The sequence below is a fragment of the Acromyrmex echinatior genome, chromosome 2 (assembly GCF_024713525.1).
Source record: "Acromyrmex echinatior isolate Ae372 chromosome 2, ASM2471352v2, whole genome shotgun sequence".
In the NCBI taxonomy this organism is placed as follows: domain Eukaryota; kingdom Metazoa; phylum Arthropoda; class Insecta; order Hymenoptera; family Formicidae; genus Acromyrmex; species Acromyrmex echinatior.
Genome location: NC_141853.1, coordinates 9,095,447 through 9,117,298, shown reverse-complemented (window position 1 = coordinate 9,117,298; position 21,852 = coordinate 9,095,447). Strand labels below are relative to the sequence as shown.

Here is a 21,852-nt window from a genome sequence, read left to right as displayed (position 1 = left end):
GCAATATTTAAATGTAATATTTAATTTTTTTTATTAATATCATTTTTGTTGCAGTATCCAAGTTTGAACTGATTATCATAAATATTCTCGCCACTGTCACAGTATTATTAAAGGAACAAAATTATCATTGCAATAATCGGTACCATTTCTTTGTTACGTAATTCACGTACATAAGGACACACAATTCTAGTTACGGTTACTGAAAGATGTGTAAGGAAGGAAGAGCAAGCAGGTCTTGGCGTTAAAGGCTGCAGTACAGAGTTTTGCATAACGTACAATGCATAGCATCTCATAGCACCAATCAAAATCCTTTTTTTTCTACGAAATAAAAGCAAAGGAAGTATTCTGATTGATTGATTCGCTTATATACATTATGCGTTATGCAAAAGTCTGTGTTGTGACCTTAAGTACCTTCCCCCGAGAACCTAAATTTGTAAGCAACTACGCAGGGTGGAATGCGAGTAATACCACTCACCGTTAATTGGTTGAAACCTTGCCAAAGGATCTGAGAATTGCCGAAGTCTGTCCGTCACGTACTGCGGCGACTCTCCATTCTGTAAATAAGAGAACGAATGTAGAGCCACACATACACACATACACACACACACTCTCTCTCTCTCTCTCTCTCCCACTCTTTCTCTTTTTCGATGTAACTGTTTCCGTGCGCGCAACGTTTCATCTCGCGACGCAAATGAAACAGGGCACGTCACAAGCACATCATTCACAATGGAAGCAAGCGTGTTCAGAAATAATGAAGTCTCAATAGAAGAGATTAGGAAGATGACAGATTCGAATTGAATCGAATAATTCTAATCGCCTCTCGATAAGAAATCATCGATCGCGCTTGATCCTGTAAGAAATAATAAGTCTTGTTTTAATTGTATTTCCATTTACATTTTATCCGTTTTTTTTCGTCTCCCCTTTTCCAAAGCCCAGGCAGATATTTATCTTGCTCCATTATAATTTCATAAAATTATTAAATGTTCAGGACATTGAAAATAATAATGGAATAAATTAGTGTTTGCGTGTTGCAAAATAAAATTATATACAACGCATGTAATTTATATCATATTCTAGCAAAAAATAAAATCGCTTATATAAAGACTTAACTCATTGTAGATAAAGCAAAAATATTTTGTTTTTATTTTTATTATATTAATAATATCTATTTGCTCCATTAATTTTAGAATAATTTCAGAATAATTTGTATTAATTTTGAGAGAGATTTCATTCTATTTTATATACACAAAAAATAAAAAAAATAAAAAAACCTTCCCTCAGATTTATAATAAAATTTTCGAATAATAAAATTCTTTTCGTCTTGTTTTTCACGATGATTCCACTGTTTAACGCGATCCGAAAGCGTTTGTGAAGCAATTAAAAGAAAACGCGTTCACTGTATAAGCAAAGTATTCTTTGCAAAGTGATATAAAGCAAAGTATGTCGATGGTGCAATAACGTCAGTTCTATTTTAATTTGTAAAATCATAACATTGTTAATTTAACATTTATTAATCATAACCCATAAAAATATGACTTAATTATATTAGCCGTTAATAATAGATACAAATTATTAATTAATTCATTATTCATCTACAAGAGATTGTTCAGTTGCTCTTTCTGCTGTAATTTTGTTTTTATCTTTATTTTATTTTTTATGAAAACATTTTTGCAGCAGAAATAAAAACGGTCTAAAAGAATGGTCGTAAGATTTGAAAGTGATAAGAAACAAAATATAGTTCCTATCATTTCTTCGCTAAAGAGAATCGAATCGAAAACTTACTGCAACACATTTCAAAGCCATCGATTAATATTTTTAACGAAAAATGAAAATATATATAGTGTATATATATATATTTTTTTTTTCACTTTTCATTAAAAATAATAATCGACGTGAATAATGCGTTCGATAAATATAATATATTAGAACCGTTGAAACAAACGGATAAAACTGAAAAACACAAAGTTTAAGAGTGAAGTATACCACATCTATGTATATATTTCGAAGAAGATAAATTCAATAAACATCTTTGTAATTTTGTTCCAAATTATTGAAACTGTTCAAGTGAGACGTGATATCTCTTAATCATTCAAAACTTTGTAGAATTAATCCGCTAAGTTATAGCAAATACAAATTCCAGTTGTATTCGAGTGAACCATTAATTCGGCTGTACTTCAGTTTATCCTATGGTCGAGGATCATTCTGCAGATATTCGCGAGCGAAGCGTGACGACGATAGGCGGGAAGCGGCGATGGGTGGAATCGCTGGAATTATCGTTACCCAATTTGCTTCTCCAACACCACACAGCTCATACTCGAAGTTCGCGAAATTGGGTCACCGCTGATGCACCAACGGGCAGAAAGCGCATCGACGAATGCGCAAATTGAAAATCAAATGCACTGCACATTTGTTCATCTCGTTATTTGAGCTGATAGTGCGAAATACGTATAAAACGATATCATTTTCGTCAGGTTTGATTATTTACGTGCAATTTTGAATACAAATTTTCTACGTAATGACTAGAAAGATATATTTGTCATTACTATATTCTGCTAAATAAAAACAAATTTGAAACACTGCATGTTATAGTAAATAATAATTTGAAAATGTAATTATGCTTTAATATTTTAACTATAATATTATATGGATCAATAAGATACACAATTAACTTTTATTTAAGTAAATTTATTTTATATAAGTAAAGAGTATGCTCATATATAGTTTATTTACAAAAATTAATTGTGTACCTTTTTAATATATATTAAATATAGGGTAACACCGCATCTATCAAAAACTTAATTTATTAACTATTATTAACTATTATTTACTATATTTAAAGTAAATGAACTATATCAGTAAAAACTTTGTACTGTCTACTACTGTGAAAAAAATATTAGAAATCCGAAATTTTTATTTTTCATATTAAAAAATAAACTTTTTGAAACCCTTGCATTTTGCCGTATATCCCATAGGGGTGGAATGTATGACTACTCATAGGAAGAGGGGGGAGGGGAGTATATATGGCTCATGAAAAATTTACAAATAATATAATATACATTAAATGCATATAAATAAGACGTAAAATGACACAATAACTTATAAAATGTGTTTACAAAATTTTATTAAAAAATAAGTATGGTAAATATGTATAAAAAATAATAAATAATAATTACAATCTTCCTACATATATTACAAGTGTTATGATATGAGGTACATATTTTATATAATGCATTTATTGCATTTAGTGTGCTGAATTCAATCTGCGCACTTTGTATGCTCTGGGCGTAAATCCCGCCCGCTAAAAATGCCGTATATCCCAAACAAGTAGGATTTACAAGACAACAAACTAACCAAAGAATACAAAAGCAAAGCACTTGTATTTTGCTATACAATATGCTTTATTATTCCACTACACATATGTATCACGTATGTCAAATCATTAGTAAGATATAAAAGCTTATCAACATTATTATATATAATATATTTACATATTCCGATTTCGTCTCAAGAGTATAAAACGTAATGCAGCTTCTCTAAATAATGAGAATGCATTATGACAAGCCGACTGAAGCTGCCTCTAGCCTTGTCGTATTACTTGAGTTACCAATGTATATGCCAAGAGAACCATATGCAGGATGATTCACGACTGTGCGACATAAATTTAGGATTTACACTCCGACATAATTTCATCGAGAAATTTACTTAAACACGATTACTGTTTCGGAGATTACAGAGCTACGGTTTACGCTGCAAGAAAAAGTTATGAGAGTGACACGCGAGAGATGAATTAGGGATGCTCGCAGAAATATCTAAGCACCGATTGACGAAGAATTTCATTGATAATTGTACTGAAGACTATTTCTCGGTGAGTTCACCACGTTCGTTGCAGAAATCACTGACCGCGCATTTTGCCATCCACATAATCGCTAATTTCTCACATCGCATTCAATTAATCCGGCCGCGTTCGAAAGCCCTTTCGAACGGCTCCCGTGATGCGCATTACATAGCATCGCGTCGTAATACAAACCCATGTAATCACGCCACGTAATCACGACATAATTGCGGTAACGTGTGTAACTGTGCGCGGTGTGTAACTGTGCGTGAATTTGGTTCTAATTAGATGATAAAATCGTGTAGCGTAAACTACATACGTCGGTGAGACGATTATCAAAGACGAGGAGAAAGAAGAAACAAAAGCAAAGAAGAAATTTGTACTTTCAAATAATGGAAGATGATAAACCAAGCAAGAAATTCTTTCTTTTTTTTTTTTTTTTTTTTAGAAAAACCTGATAAAACGATTAGATTTACACGTGTAAGTATAAACAGCTTCGACATAAACTATTAATTAAATATTTTTACACTCTTTTGTGATCCCCCTGGAGTCACAGAAATCATCTATCTTCTAGAATTTGGAGAACCGCAAAGAAACACGTCTCTCATATCGCCTGTAATGAATATTTATACGGCGGCACAGAGCGGAAGTTTTTCGTCGGTGGACTTATACTGGTAGTCGTAAACCCTGAAGGATACGTCGGCTCCCGCCTCAATTTAAGGCCGGCACGCAAGCCGAGAGGGTTTTACCGAAACAAAATGCTCCCGGGTCCGAAATGTTGCGAGTTACTTTACTAATCGTAGATTCTGACAGCGATATAAGCGTCTCACCGCAGGACTGTATGAACACGCTAATGTACTCGCCGGCGTGGCGGCATGGCGGCAGGCGCGATAATGCATCCGCGGATCGCGACGACTAAATAAATTCCGGATAATCGCGCGGCTGAGAATACGAGACGCGAGATATTCTCGCCTGAGCGTGAATCTCGGATCGCTTTGCATTTACCGGAAATCTCTGGAGACGTATAAGCGAGAAGGATCGCCGACGGATGCCTCGCGGCGCTTGGCGAAGGCGACTTTGACACCGCGTGAAACATCCGCTTGTCTCCATTCGTCACAAAACATATAATCGTAAACTCAACGTTGGCAATTTATCGATTTCGCGGGACGACAACGAATCACACTTATATGAACTTTTAACGCCCGCTGTTTTGTCTCAAGGGTCATTCGACTGTACAGTATAAACAATTCTTTTTATATATATCTTTTTTTATAAATAAAATGAATTCTGTATAAAATTGCCTCTTTTATTTTTGTATTGTTTTCGGGGCTAAATAATCGTGTAAAGGTAATCACAAATTTATACAACGATGTTTTAAATTCGGAATTCAAGTTTTTTTCAGATAAAAAAAAAGGTTTCAGCTTTTTTTTATCGATTAAGTCTTTGATATCTCCTGGAGTGCCGCCAAGCGACCCACCGTCGTGTCATATTTAATCTTTAATTTGTACCGAAATAATTCAATACGTTTCTCAAAGGGAAGTCTAGACGGCAATAATTATTGCATTCGACCTACAAACTCAATATCTCGATAAATATTTATCCATGCAACGTTCCAGAATAAATGTACATACAGCCTCCGTACATCTATCGTGAGCTTGTCATCAAAAAAGAATTTAAAGATTTTTTTTCTATAAAACATATTTTTTTAGACGTATTTATATAGCATTTATTAATTTCTGACGGTAAATCTTTTGCTTACATAAAGCTTTGGCCTCCTCACAGACCGAAGTTTGTAATATATTAGATCTAAATTGTTGCTGTCACGCGGAGATTCGAGCTCCGGCAACACACACGTCATTTTGGCCATCGTTTATACTGTAATGTCAGAAACGTCAGAAGATGATGTTAAAGTTATTTGCAATTTATAGTTAAATAAGTGATCTTGATCAATGAAACTATCATTCCGAAATTATTAATTCGACGAAAGATTGAAAGGTTGTTATCAATATCTCTTTTAGCGATGTTTCTCTTTGAGTTTATGAACAATCAGACAGACGTAGAGAATTCAATTGGCACGAAAAAAAAATGTAAGATTAAAAAGTAATAAAGAAAAATCGAGTAACCAGAGATGAGGAGTGAATTGGTGAGGGGCAACGAAGCGAAGTTAGAAATCAAAGCTTAACAAGGAAGCAGTTCCTATCATTGAAAGCTCGTTTTCCTCGTCAGTGGCCACCATCGGAACATACAGTCGGCGAATGCGCATCGGATGCATTCCGGAGGTGGAGAGTGCGAGGGTGTGGAATGAAGAGGCTGTGATCGGGAACCGTTTCTGCACGAGGAGAAAGAATTGGCCATGCGCTCTTTCACCTCTTTTTCCATTTTTCTCTCTTTTCGTGCTCACGTATCGATCAACGTGGCACGACGGAATGCCAATTGTCCATCCGGCCTGTGAATTCGTTCCTCTTCATTCTTTTGTCCCTTGTTTACGCCCACGCTCTACGGACAGCAATGCACCCCGCTAAACGTACCCCGTGTACATTTTATTCGACCCCGTATCATCTGTTCGTCCTCGACGCATCTATATGCGGCGTCGCGGCGGACTATTTTCGGAGTAAAAGCGACTCCTCACGCACCGTTCACCGCCACCGCGTGTTTCGAGAAACGCTCCGACATCCAACACGATACATTCTCCCGGCAGTGATATACGTTCACCGTGGAAATCGGGGTAAAATAGTGTCCAGTTGTGTCGGATGAGGCAACGATCGAAGATGAAAAATTCGTCAGTTTGCAGTTACAAATACACGAACACATGTGAAAAAAAGAATCTCTGACAGAAAAACAATCAACGTAAATCTCTCTCTTTCCTTGTCCTCTCTCACTTTCTCCCTCCTTCTCTCTTTCTATCATTTTTTTTTCTTTTATTCAAACCGATTCTTTGACTCTAATACGGCTTAAAACAAATGTATAGTAAATTATACACGAACGAAATTATCAAAATAAATCCATTTTATATCTCAATTCTTTCACGATCAACTTAGAATTTTTTTATTCAAAATATTCTCCTTTCGAACTTCTCATGTAAACTGCAGGCATCTCAATGTGAATTTGTGAGAAGCCTTCTTATGAGAGTCAATCGATGAATTTGATCGATTAAAGCTATAGAACCAGAATATTCATGATTCGTGATTCAATTTGTCACTTGCAGGAGATTAATGAATAGTATAAATGAAAAAATTCGTCGATTTATTTATCCATACTTATCATTTTTGTCAATTCAGCGATTTTTTGGCGAAATTAAAGAGCGCGGGTCAGTCAATTTATGTTCGTTCATGTATATATATATATATATAAAATTACACTATACAAATATATAAATTACTAATTGCAAATAATATAGAGATCCCAGCAAAGACAATTTGAATTTCTGCAAATCTACTACGAATCACGAATTGCAAATCACGAATCATCATCGCACGTAATTAGCATACGGCATATATGTATTTCGAGGAATTTACCGCTACATCAGTGCCGATCACGCTGATGTGTACATCAAGTCATTAACACGACCTCGGTATATCCAAGTATTAATATCGGATGAAAATCCCTTGGAGGCAGTTTGCGTCGCGCTTAGGGTCAAATAAGTTTGCCGCCGCAACAGTGGTGGTCGGCAACCGAGGGGGTTGGCAAGCAAGGGGGTCGACGAAAGTGCGAGACAAATTGAGCCTGGGCTTTGTAAGATGCGGTCTGGACCGCGGAACGTGAACTCGCTCGTAGTGTCACATAGAGGCCGGAGGCTGTCCGGGGTAAAGGGGTGAAAGGCCCCCCGCGCTTCCGGTGAGTCGTAAGACTGCTGTGCGAACGGAGGGAAAAGGGATTCCTGAGCGACCGCAGGAATTTCGCGGCAATCTCGTCGTCACGACGCGCCGCGCCGCGCTGTCGCGTTCATGGAGATTCTCTTCTTTCCTCGTCGCGAGGTAAAAGGGGCAGGAGAGGGATTACACAATGAAATATATTTCTCCGCTCTTTCGCGCGCGAACACGTCGACGCACCCTCGCTAAATATAAGCCCGCCGCTTTGCACCGGCAAAATCCCACAAATCACAATGCCGCACAAAAAAACAATGCAAGGAGGGAAACGAGTCTCCCGCGTCGGATCCATTAGGTCAACTCCTCCTTTTGCCGCTCTTATACCTCTGCTAGTATCTTCTCACCTTGCTAGATGAGAAAGAGAAAGAGAGAAAGAGAAAGAGTGTATGTGTACATGTTACGATAAACGATCTGGATTATTCGATAATGCCACTTAAGAGCATTTTAAGTGTCAGACCGATAAGCACGCCTACTGTCTCTCTCGAGGAAAATAACCTCGCCAGAGTTCAATTGGATTCTACTCTCGTTACAAATTGTACGGATCTATTTCTCTCCCTTGGCTACAAAGCCAGATAGTTTATATTCTGAACAAAAAGGATTTGTTTAAACTCTTCCGCCTTTCGACCCAAACCAGATTACAACATTGAACAACAACAGCAATTTATATTGAAACATGTGAGAGTCTTAAATAAACGAATTAATAAAATCCTCGCAAAATTGAAAAACTTGAAGATTTTTTTATTTTAAATTATTCAAGTTCATCGATCAAATTCATCGCGTGAGTTTTAAAATTAAATAGATTGTAGATTTGTTACAGTTAATGAATAGCAATTCATTATAACCAAATATTTTCTTATTTCTTGACAATAAATATTTACGGAAAAAAATAAAATCCATGACTGTGAATATCTGTAAAGCACATATCTGTGTGTTGATAGATTGTAACAGTGGATGAAGCTTGATCGATTGTAACGCGTCGAGCAACGAGAGATGAAAGAGAAATACAATTATATTTCAATTAATGTCTGAAATGGAATGGCTCCGAGACATCCATTCGCAATGTATATCACTGACCATCGCGCGATGTAAAACTTAACGAACCTAACAAAATGAAAACTTTTATTCGCAAGTTTGCCATTGAGATATACTCGCGTAAATTCCGCGAAACCATGAAAATAAGATTTCACATCGCGTTTGTCAAATTCTCTTTTATAATAATTTATAATAATTTATAATATTATATATTATATACACACATATATATATATATACAATATATTATTTTATAACTTTATGTAAAATTATAATATTATTTGCAAATATATATAGATACATTATAAGATATTTTGTAAAATTTTATTAAAATAAAAATAATTTTTTGAATTCTACAAATAAAATGTAAAAAAATTGAGTATAAATCTTCACGATTGTTAGAGCATAAATAATATATTTATAAAATATAATTCGCAAACAATTAAAATGTACTTACAACAAAGTTAATTGCAAATGGTTCGACTCTGAATTTGAATCCTTTTCCAGTGCGAAAGTAATTTGCACTCGTCTTCCGTACTGAAGAGGATTCAAATCCAGAGTCGAGACCTTTGCAATTAATTTCGTTGATAAGTATATTCAAATTATTTGCGAATTATATCTCATAGCCTTATAAATGTATCATTTACGCACTAACAAGCGTATGGAAGCAATTTATTTATTTAATTTATAAAATGTATTTGAATATAACTTTTAGATAGAACTTTTAGATAGAACTTTAATACACTCCATTTTTGTTAAAAAAATAATAATAATTTTTATGCACACGAATTGCACTTGCATCGACATATTTTTGTTACGCGGTAATTATCATTAACGACAGCGCGTTCGTTTGAGAGCGAGAAACTCGGGCATAACCCTTTTTACGTATACTGGAAAAAAACGATGATACGAGCTTAATGATGTCGCGGGTCAAAAACCATTAGAGCCGGTGGATCGTGTGCAATGCACATGTCGGACATGTGTGTAACGATGCAGAATGCAACGCTTAAATGCATCTTGTTACAAAAGTATACACAACGTATCATTCTTTTATAAGAATCTTAGTTTTTATCAAATAAAAGCATCAGGTTTAATTTTGAGATAAATGTAACATACCATCCTAATTTATTTTGCAATAAAATCAATAATGTATATTAGATTTCGTAATTATTTTATAAATTGTTTAATAAATTTGTAAGAACCATTAATTTTATTAAATTGCAATGGCAGCACACAATATCATAAAAATTTCAAAATTAAATTGCAATATTTGTTAATAAAAATGAGATATTTATTAAAAATGAGAGATGATTATGCCACGACGTGTTTGGCAAAGATTATTTTAAATTAATCCTAATTCATAATAAATATTGTATATAAAATTTTAATCAGAACACGATTTTTTACTGAAACTAATCTCGTTGCATGCTGATCTTATTAATTTGAGTTATCAGATACGTGATACATACTATGCTCTCAGCGGAAGGGTGATCCTGGTGTCCGGAAGGTCTATTTCCTTGCAGCAGCGCCTCGAGACTCTCGATATACTCGATAGCGTTCCGCAATATCTCCACTTTAGGTAAACGTTGGTTGGGGTTGTTGCTCGTTCTCCTCTTGAGCACCTCAAAGGCCTCGTTGACCTGTAATAGAAATTACATAATTAACCACACGTGTCGGCGATTGCATGAATAATACACAAAACAATACAGCATGCTTTGAAGGAGAGAGAGAGAGAGAGAGAGAGAGAAAGAGAAAAGTGCACTAGAAAAAAAATTTAATACCTTTAGCAAAATTATTTAGTTGAGGCATTTTTTTAACCGCAATCAAATATTTTGTTTATACTACAAAAAATTATACAGTTATGAATAACATAAATATTTGTTTATGTCAACTAAATAATTTTTTTGTAATTTTACATAAAATTACAGTTTCGTTCGATATATTTTAATTAAAAATTTTTCGACATGATAGTCTCAAATTTTTATTGTTACAGTAAAATTTTGGTTCATAGAACAAAACATTTTGTTTAGTATGGGGAGAGAGTGAAAGAATTGTGCAAAATAATGTAATATCGTATTTATCCGTCAGCAGAAGTTTTTCTTAAAAACTGTTGAATATATCTGATAAAGTTATGTTATTATTATTTATGAAAAATTCGCCATGGACGTCGCTTTATATTACATATGCAGGCGTCGGATTTCAAACGACTCTTAGCAAGATTTAACACTTAGGCCCATCCTTGAAACGCTATTCGTCATTCGAATCATCCAAAGCAGCGCTTAGTCGACGATCACTTCGCGCATGCAGATGTTTTCCTTCCGTCAGCACGTTCTCTTTGAGGCTGTTTACTTCGAAAACACGATTCATGCATGATGTGCTTTAAGTAATTATAAGCAGGCTGGCCAAAACAGCAATGTGTATATTCAGTAAACGAGAAATGTGATTTAGATGACGTTAAGACTGATTTGTCCGCCATCTTGAATGCAACATACATCCGTGATTTCGGGACAATAAATCAAGTTTATGAAATTCTAATGATTTACAAAAACTCTCTTATTATTGCGGATTATGCATCGCGAGAATGTACGCTTAGATGTCAAAGGAGTCATAGCAACTCAATCCCTTAAATCACATTTGTTATTTTTAATATGTGTCTATATAACATGTCAAAATGTAAAACAATCCATTTCCACGTAGTTAGTTTCCATGTAAACATTATCCACGTTAACGTAACGCAGTTAATAAATAATTTAATGAATAGTAAATTAAATTTGAGTCAAATTTAATATATTTTCTTGAATTAAATTGTTTTAGTCAAATTAACAATACATTGGGTATTGGGTAAAAACAGTAGCGACCTATAAACATGATTAAAAAACTCAAACTGTGTAATAATTTGACATTATAAATTCAACAGTGTATGTCAAAGAATGAGAATTTGCATATTATCGAGAAAAAAAACTATTTTAGAGAACTTTTTTGCATTTTGAATTGAACATATTACAAATCGTAATATCCCATCAATCTTTTATAAAAACACAAAATGAAGAACACACTTGTTATTCCCAGAATCGAGACCTCTAAACTAAGAAATGTGTAAAGCATGTGTCTTAGGGGTTAATGACAACTGACCTTTCTCAAGCGCCGTCTCTCGCGCAAGGTGGCAGCTTTCCTTCGATCGACGGTGACCGTTTTTTTCTTGCAGGCCTTGCAGGCCCACAGAAGACACCTGCGCGGTCCATGCGGCGAACCGACGTCCAAAACGTGAGGATGAGGTACATGCTCGATCGACTCGCCCTCGTTCGTTTCGCTCGTCTCGTTGGTCTCGTTGGTCTCGTTGGTCTCATTGAGCTCGTTGGTCTCGTCGGCGTCTGCAGAGCCGGACTCGAGGTCAGCCGATGCATCCGCCGATATCACTGACGAGGCGTCATCCGAATCAAGGGTATACCGAGACTGCGACCTGAATCATGAAACGTTCTATACTCATCGGTATTGAAAGATGAGAATCATATTAAAAATAGGTTATCCTCGTCCTTTACTGTCCTATTGGCAATGAAACATGATTGTTATTTGTCGGCTTGAAATAATTTTCAGCATAATTTTTTTTTATACTTACCCTATCATACGCTTTTTTTACATAGATTAAATAAGGACGCGCGATATTTTCAAGGAAAAAAAAACTATTACAAGTTTTGATAAAGTTGACGAAAAACTTCAATTTCCGATTGGAAACAAATTCCTTTCGATTATTTGTTATTCGATTAGTAAGTCGCAAACTATTATATAGGAATATCCAATTTCTCTCTCCTATAAAGCAACATATATACTACGGCTGTGTATATATGTACATATCGCGACATAAATTTCATTCCGCAAAGACGAGCTGTTGCCACGCGTAAGAAACCACGCTGACTTATCGAACGCTGAAAAGCCTGGCATAGGTTTAGCGAATGAACGAATTCGCAGATTCTTGCCTTAATCATCCTTTAGTTATCGCCGGCAGTTAATGATGGACGTAGCCGCGTAGGTCCGTCAGGAGGCGGTTTCCGCGATTGGACACGTTCCAGGTGGTCCCGCGGAAAATGTATTTCCTCGCCGCGAAGAGACACTCTCATCTCGCCGATAGGGATGGATATATAAAGGCGAAACGCGATGAACGGAGTGAAAATGGTTTAATGCGCGGTAAAACCGTCATCGAGTCTTCATTGCGAATAATGATTCTTGTTCGTGTGTTCGATCATGTGACAGTCATAAACGCGTCGACCTCATTAAAATTTCATCGCATCGCAGAACAGACGAATCAAAGAAGAACAAAATATAACGACGAAAAAAAAAATCAGAAAAAAATTTATCAAATAAAATGGCACAAAAATGCAATAATATAACTTTCGACTTTTACGTATCATAACAATATTAAGGAAGTATCTCTTTATACATTTTTTAAATTATTAATTTAATATTTAAAGTGTATTTTAATTGAGTTTATTAATTTTTAATCATTATTAGGCTAATTGAGAGAGAGAGAGAGAGAGAGAGAGAAATAGCATTGTCTAAAGAGAGGAATTTCTGTGTGCCAAACATATGCGAAATTTATTCGAATTGAAATTTGGTACATACATATGCATAATTTATACGAATTGAAATTTGGTGCGAGTGTACCGCTAATGCTATAAATGCTATAATATTAATTCGTAAAAGCGACATACTACAGCTTTGTGCTTTGATGGTAAAACAATGTTGGATAAATCTGATTTAGTCTCGTGAAATCCAATAATGCTTCGATAGTACAAAGGTAAAAGCCGAGAAAAGAGAAATGCATAGAAAATTGATTTTAGCGCACAATACAAGATACAATAATTTAAAATCTAAAAGGATTATATTCATGCAGATAAACATGAAAAAAAAATAAAACAAAAAAATAAAACTGCTAACCTCATCTAATCACTTTATTATTCTAATTTAAAAGGAATTCGAAAAAAATTTCATGTTATGTAAATTTCCATAAATATGTATGTTTGTTGTGTTAAGCTCAATTCAATAAGATATTTTTTATATACACGTACACATAATTTGAATCTAGTAGAATAATGCATAATACAAATTTAACAAATAATAAAACAATAGAAAATAGTAAATAAGATCCGAATTTTTATATTGGTTATATATTATTTTATATCTCAATAGCACGTTGAATGTAACGGTAAAAGAAACGAAAAAACAAGTAAGAATCTTGAAGAAATGATCAATTTTGTCATCTAACGTAATGAAAAACAATTATTCTGCATATTTTTAAGGATGTCTATCAGAGATCGAAGTTTTTAAACATTAATTCATATATCGAGTGTCATATTCTTCTTGTAAGAATCTAATATATATTAAATGTATATTAAGGATAAAAGTATTAAGTTTCAATTTTTCCGACGATATATTTGTGAGTGCTAATCTTATTCTAGAAATGTGATATAAATAACTGCGCTTAGCTAACTCTTTCTCCCCTCTCCAAAATATACAATATTTTTAACTTGTATAATCTATTAGGTGTTGGAATTAATTCGTAGCGTTTTACAAGTGATGGGAAGTACTTTCATTAATGTATTTTTTAATGCTCATGTGAAATAAATAACATTCTTTCATTAAAAACGCTACGAATTAATTCCAACACCTAATATAATTTAATAATATAGAATAGCTATATACAAAAATGTTTAATTCACTCTATCACTTTGAAATATAAAAATGGTTTCGGTTTGTAGATATTAGTTTTATTTAAAAATATGTCAAATAAATCATGCGATGCTATGAGAAAGATAAAAAAAGCAATAGATAAGATATCCCAAAGAGATTTCTTTTTAACGGAATAACAAAATTCAAACGTTCTTTATAGAATATGCTCGAATCATAGGACGTTGTTTGAACTATATTTCATTATCTCCGTATGTCATAATTTCCAAAGTTACGCTTATATTTTGTAAAACAACTGACACAGAAGCGAAGAAAGGTAAGGAGGAATAGACAAGTAACATGCTATGAAGTTACGATGCACTGATAGGAATACCGGAGTAGCCCGGAAAAATAAATCAGCTTCATTTTTAATAAGAATGACAAGGCTTTGTAAAAATGTTCGTAATTGTAAAATATTATAATATAAAGAAGAATTATTTTTCCAAAATTAATTAATTAAACTTAATTACATAAAATAGAATATCAATTTTATTTCTTTTTGAGCGCAGGTTCATATATGTATAGACAAGTATTAGGTTTAACAATAGGTAAGTATTTAGGATAAGTTGTAAGTACAATATATAATTTTTTGCTTGTATTTGTGGATATTTTATGATATATGTAATTACATTCCAAAGGAATTAATAAATTGTTACTACTACCAGAATATTAATTTTATAAAAAGCATTTTTCAAAAAGTCAAAATTAGATTAATTAAATATTTCGGAAAAGAAATAAATTCTATTTTTAATCGTTTTCGATATTTGATTAATATTTAATCAATACGATTATTTGAAAAATAATATTATATTAGGAATATATATACTAATGTTAATTAGTATTATTAGGAATATATACTAATATATATAATAATGTTAATAATATTGATAATAGCCATAATAGATACACATGAAATCATTATAGTAATTGTTGTAGCAAATCTCATTTAAAGTTTCCTCATATCCTCCATTAATAGGCTTATAGTGACCTGATTTTAAGCCCGTCAAATGGCATTAATAATGTAACTTGAATAAAAGCTCACCTGACTCGGTCGTTGCGATAATTCAACGAGCCGGTCGACGCCAAAGCGTTGTTAACGCCGATAATCCTCGCGCGGTCGTCCGTGTCCCTCCTGGTGACGTATCCCTGTAGATATTCGGATTCGGTTGGCGTATAGACACGTCGATACCGATGGGGATGATGAGGGTGATGATGATGGTGATGATGGTGATGTAAATGATGACGATAACCGTCGTAGGCTGATCTCGTGACCGCTTCGTAGGCGTAGGGCACCGTATCCGTCACGAAGGTCATCATCTCATGCGATCCGTCGAGAAAGCGTGTGACGATCACTATATACTCGATCACTTCAGGCAGCCCTCGAAGCACCCCGATCCGTCCACGTATTCACCCTCGCGCGAACTCATCACGAACGAGATTAACGGAAGCAATGCAAAATCGCGTGTGGTTTAATTAAATTTTCTCTCAGTGACATCATCTGTGTCTTGATCACCGCGTACTCCATCAAACAAGCATTTATCCGATTTCCTCGACTGTGCTTCAAGTGGAGAAAGATTTGATATAAATAAAAATTCGCTGGATGATGATATCCGAAAGATATGATCTTTCGAGATGACAGTCCACGTTGTAATGCAATCAAAAATTAGTTGACCTGTAGACGGAGATGGCCGACGCTGAAAGTAACTGTCATAAAATTGCAAGCGCTTTTGTTCGTCGTGATGGCGGCTAATTTGCTTTTCTCTTCTTGTGTCTAGAAGGGATAATGAATCACTAATCCCGGCGAGAACACGAACGCACTCGATGGTCAGTGTTAACTTCTCCCTTTAACTTCTTCGTTAACTTTACCGAGTCCAAGACTCCAATTCCATCCAAAGTACGAGGATTTTCCGCTCTGATTCCCTAAACCTACTAAGATTCCATCCTCGCGCGTCGCTCCTTATTTAAGTTGCTCAACTACTGTTCGCTGTATTATATCCATGCGGCAATCTTTGCATATTCATCGACCGACGCAGCTCAGACATAACTTATTCAGTCATAAATCAAGGTAAAAGACTGATTTTCGAGAAGAACGAAATTACTTTACGGATCTTACAAAACACAAGAGTGTCAAACCACTTCGCGTCAATCTATTACACGTGTTACTCGAGACGCGTATGGCGCGGATGCACTTTCGTCTTGGGATTTATAAAGATTGCGTGAAAGAAACGGGAAACAAATCGCACTGTTCAAATCGAAAAGGTTCCGAGGAAGATCACTCCATCCCGATGTCGCGAGAGTCTCATGGACGCGATTCTAACCGGAGGACCGCGGGAACAATTCTTTCACGCGGCTATCTGAACCGGTCGGCAGATCTCGTGGACAGATCCGAAAACCTCGTAGTCAGAGATCAGAGTGAAGACTTAGGCATCCTCCTGGTAGTTATCGGTCCCTCCGCCACATGGCATCTCTTGACGCGCGCGAGCGCGTGTCGTTAAGCTCCCTCGGTCGCTCGTTCACGCACACTCGCTCGCATAGGAGACGCATTAGGATTATTTTACGCGTTACACGTATGTCGACGGTCACACCCAGACTGACTATTTTTAAGAACGCCCGGCCAATCACGACTGAGGAAAATCGCCTTCGAATCCGCTGTTGCTCCGCCTCTGTGCTGTCATAGATGCACGAGTTTGGCAGGGACTCATCACGGGGTGTGGTTTAATCATTAATGAGAGTTAGATTCGTCAGACAGGAGGCTTTCGGCTGTGGCAAAATCACCGACGAGCGACGTCGGCTATTACGCGCGAGCCTGGGGTTTAAATCAACGCTGGTAGCACGGTGGTCCGAAAGCATAACAACCCGGACGAAGTGCTAATCGACTAAGGACTGCTATCACGAACATTAGTTACGGTTAACTGAGATTTAAACGTTCCTCGGTTTCCCTTATTTCTAGCTTTCTCCGGAGCAAGACAGTTGATTATTTATCATGTTAACATTAATGTATCTACTAGAAATCTTACTAGAAATCGCTTGTATATTTCTTTAGTATATAACACGTTTATCATTTTATTATCGATTTATTATTGCACGGAAAGAACGGTTTTACTAAAATATCTAAAAATTTAGCTAGATACAAAGCTGAAAATAATTTTATTAAACCGTCAAAGTAATTATGTAGGACGCTCACTGCTTGCTAGAATATCAAAACTTTTTGGAGCATTGCTCGTCATGCCTGAAATTCCTACGTAATTATTTTGACGATCCAACAAAATTATTTTCAGATATAAATTTTTAGATAATTCAGCGCAAAATCATTCTTCCTATGTAAATATAATTCTATTGAATTATTTTAAGCATACTCTAACAAACTTTGAAATAAAAACAAATTCGCAAACGTCCATGAGTTTTTTTAACATTATCATAAAAAAACATATAGTAACTCGAATACAGACATCACACGCTTTTAGAAATTGAAAAACAGTGATAGCAAAAACTTGATTTAAAAAAATTTTACACATTGATCCATCACATTAAAACTGTTATTGATGATAGGATCAATTTAATTTAGACATCGTAAAAAATAATGCTTTGAGAACAAGCTTCCATTTAATGTTTGATATCTCGACAAATCGTAAAACAAAATATTCTTCTCATAATTATTATTAGTATGCAAGATTCAATCTCCGATCGCTTTCTAATTTAACTGTGTCAATTATACGTGCATATTTTATTCGATAAGTTCCTGTGAATATTGGGAGAACAATTTCTGATATGTTCCAGCATAGAATTCGAAAATGTTTAACTGAAACGTATCAGTTTATAGTTGGACACTAATAAAAAGAAAAAAATGTTCATTACAGCGAATCGTGGTTTTTGACAGATATTCCAATACGTGTCCGATAGTCGATCCGATTTGCGGTCTAGCTGAAGAGAGAGAGAGAGAGAGAGAGAGAGAGAGAGAGAGAGAGAGAAAGCGAGAAAACTATAGCAAAACTACATATATAGGGCGCCTATATAGATAGTTGCCGACTCGCCGGCTAGTTACGCAGATACGTAAACTTTATGTAAATCTAACGGTGTCTGTCACATTTTACGCTCCGTGCTTTCACAGAATTAAAATAGACTATTGAGCGTCGAATAAAAGCTAAAATTGCCCTGGCAACGATCCAGACGCACGGAGATAGAAAACGGGGTGAAGTTTTAACCTACCGAACATCAGTTCTGTTGAATACCGATCGTCACAATAATCCGCGTGCAAAAGCGCAGAGTGAGTGCCCATGCGAAAATGGCGGTGTTAAACGATGTTTTCCGCAGCGAAGTAACGATCGAATGTCAAAAATCACGAGTCATGTCATCGCGAAAAACACCAGTATGCGATTTGCAACGCAATGCCGAAGGAAACAGGAATAGTTCATGAGAACAAGTATCGACTAATCCAAAGATCCATGATTTATTAATTCCTTGTAATCCTGTGTCAAATTTAAATTGACTACGCATAGTTCTCTAAGCAATCGAAATGATACGATTACAAATCAGCAAATTATATTTTTAAATATTAATTATTATTACAAACATACGTAATTTTGAAAAAATAATAATAATCTTTAATAAGTAAATAATTGTTAGATATTATTTATAAATCATGATTTAATAAACAAAAATTCTTTGATTCGTATTAGATCAAATTAATGAAATATTTGTTCTTTACGTTAATTTACGTATATAAGAAATAATTGAAACCAAGGATAATCCAACATGATAAAATAAGTATAAAAGAGTAATTTAATGGCAATATATTATGTATATGTATAATATTTTTATGTTAGATAATTGCCGATTCTAGAATCGATGTTAAATAAGATTACTCGCTTTCGTAGTAAAGCAATGGTGAATATTGAATCATGAGACGTCACTTGTTCAAACATTCACGTTCGGAATCGCTATCTAGTATTTAATATGCTATGCATCGATTATAGGAGAACGGACAGTGGTCCTGAATAAATAATATTTGAGGAATATATTCGCGCATTTATCAAGTATATATATATATATATATAAATTTAATATATTGAAAGATAATCTTTAAATATATTGAAAAATTCTTTGAAAATGAGAAAAGAAGATACAAGGTTTCATTATATGTAACTTTTTATTGGAGAAGATTCTGTTTCGATAGAAATTAAAAGATATTGATCAATTTATAGTTTATAACTTAGTTGATTGCTAATCGGTTTTAAGATTAAAAATTCAAAGAAAAGTTGGCAATAATTCTTCTCTAAAGTCCCGCTCTGAAAAATTATTACACAAAGATGCATCGAAGCGCATTATCGGGCATCGTTAATGAGAATCGCTTCGGAAAGAAAACTAACGCTGCCAATATATATAGCCATCACAGCACCTACATTCGCGACAAGGACTTTTATTAAAATCTCATTCGCAGAGTTCCGCGACTCCGGTATCTCTTGTCAGAAGAGACAAGGCCAATTATCGTTAAAAGTGGTTATTATCGAACAACGTTAGAAAATCCCCGAGATGAGAGTGCGGGGTTTCATCCCCACCCGTGGACGATGTCATGTACATACGTCGCGGGGTGTAAAGACGCTCCCTTTACGTCACTTTGCGTCCCCGGTCGCAAGCAACCCGGTGAGAAGCGGTGGCTCGGACTTCATTTCTCATTCGCTGTCGCAGCATCCGGCGGTACATACTCGAAGCTCCCGCATTCTCGCATACTGTACACTCCGTGCACGCACGCGTACATATGCATATGTAAACACGAATAACACATATACACGTACATAAACACGACGACAAGTGCGCGCGCGCGCGCACGCAAGCAAGCAAGCACGGGGTAGTTCTCCCTTTTGCACCACGTCGTGGAAGCTCGGCACGGCTTCGGATGTACTCGTCTCGCCAGGGTCGAAAGGAGGAGAGAGTAGGAGAATCACGAGGTGCAAAGAGTACGAATCCTGAGGAGCGAGATGCAAAACGGGTCACTCTCGCCTCCTTTCAGGATTCGGCTAGCTAGGATACCTACATCTGCCAAAGTTCACGGGAGGGCAATGCCTCGCCCACTTTTACGAGAGCATCACCGGAACTATGTCTTAACCCTTTAAGCATCCCACTTCTTTACTCTTGGATTTTTGTTTTTCGAAATCAATTTTCTAGCATCTTTAAAAACTTAAGAGCATAAATGAAAAAGGTCAGTAGGTTCTTGTTAGTAAATGGAAGATCAGAAAAAGTAAAAATTCCAGAAGTTCTTAAAAAGTTGGAGTATTTTTTTTTTTAGAAAAAAAATATACTTTTTCCTAATAATACTCGCAAAACGACCGTACAGAAAAATTCAGGAATACTAAAATTTTGAGAAATTTTGTTGTTCTAAACGTTCTTATTAAATATTTAATGATTTTTCTTGCTTGATTACTTTATTCTCTTGTGAAGAAAACTTAAAATAAAGTAAGGTTGCTTTCCTAACTTATAACTCAGAATTTCAAAATTTCTCAGAAATTCTGAACCAACCTTCCGAGAAAATTCGGAGAAAGGTTTGCTTGAGAGAATCGTAATGAAAAGTATGTGCTTCGAGAGAGTTAAAGGCTGCCTCGGCAGCCAACGTTCCGTTGTCCTTTCGCGCTGCGGCGCGGCGTCGCGCGTCGCGCGTAGTTTCGGTGTAATCCGATGTGACTTCGTCAGCCGTCTTGAATTCTCTTCGACGTGTATCGGCCGGAGCGTTGCCTGGATGCCACGGATGGTTCCAACGTCGAAGGACGTTACGATGCGACGGATCGACGCGACGTTGCAGATCTCTCTCGGTTCCCATCAGGAATAATCCGCTCATAATCACGCAAGCGCTCTCTCTCTCTCTCTCTCTCTCTCTCTCTCTCTCTCGCTCTCTTTCTATCTATCTATTTATTTATCTATCTCTTCAGGGTAATTGCAACGTTAGCTCGACACTCATTAAATTGTTATCTTTATATATACAGGATAATGTTCTTAATAGGAATGAGAAATAAGCATACATAGGAATAAAATAGAATAAGTGGGAGAATACAACTTATCATTCGCCATCGAAATTAAACAAAAGACTCGAAAAAATATTAAAGAGAAGCGAAACGATTTTAATGTGTCATTTCTATAGAGATGTAATTTTGCAAATTTATATTTTACAATAATATATTTGCAAGTTAAGAATTTAATATTCAAAGATTCGGTAAACGTCAACAAAACGATTTCTAAAAATTCCTGATTTATTTTAATCAGTTCTTTTAATTGCTTCATTTATATAAAAAGAAGATTAGGATGTCATATAATCACAGACACAAAATTTTGATTCGTTTATTTCATTTATTTGAATTCCGAATTCCATACATGTCGTCCTTGACATATGGATGATCTCTTCTCTCTCCTCTC

At 35.3% G+C, this 21,852-nt stretch overlaps 1 protein-coding gene across 2 annotated transcripts in view; it reads right to left on the bottom strand.

Annotated features, from left to right (window-relative positions):
• The window catches only part of nau (myogenic-determination protein nautilus), a 63,854-nt gene extending 46,881 nt beyond the window's left edge, over positions 1–16,973 (bottom strand). Inside the window, exons 1-4 of one of the 2 annotated variants that reach the window (XM_087416727.1) lie at positions 15,494–16,973; positions 11,863–12,190; positions 10,200–10,370; positions 476–554 (exon numbers count right to left, since the gene is read on the bottom strand). In XM_087416727.1, the coding sequence (XP_087272853.1) occupies positions 476–554; positions 10,200–10,370; positions 11,863–12,190; positions 15,494–15,768 (853 nt within the window). In that variant the 5' untranslated portion in view covers positions 15,769–16,973. The remainder of the gene's footprint in view (positions 1–475; positions 555–10,199; positions 10,371–11,862; positions 12,191–15,493) is intronic. The other variant, XM_011059365.2, reaches the window with a different exon arrangement.
• Between the last annotated feature and the right edge of the window lie 4,879 nt (positions 16,974–21,852).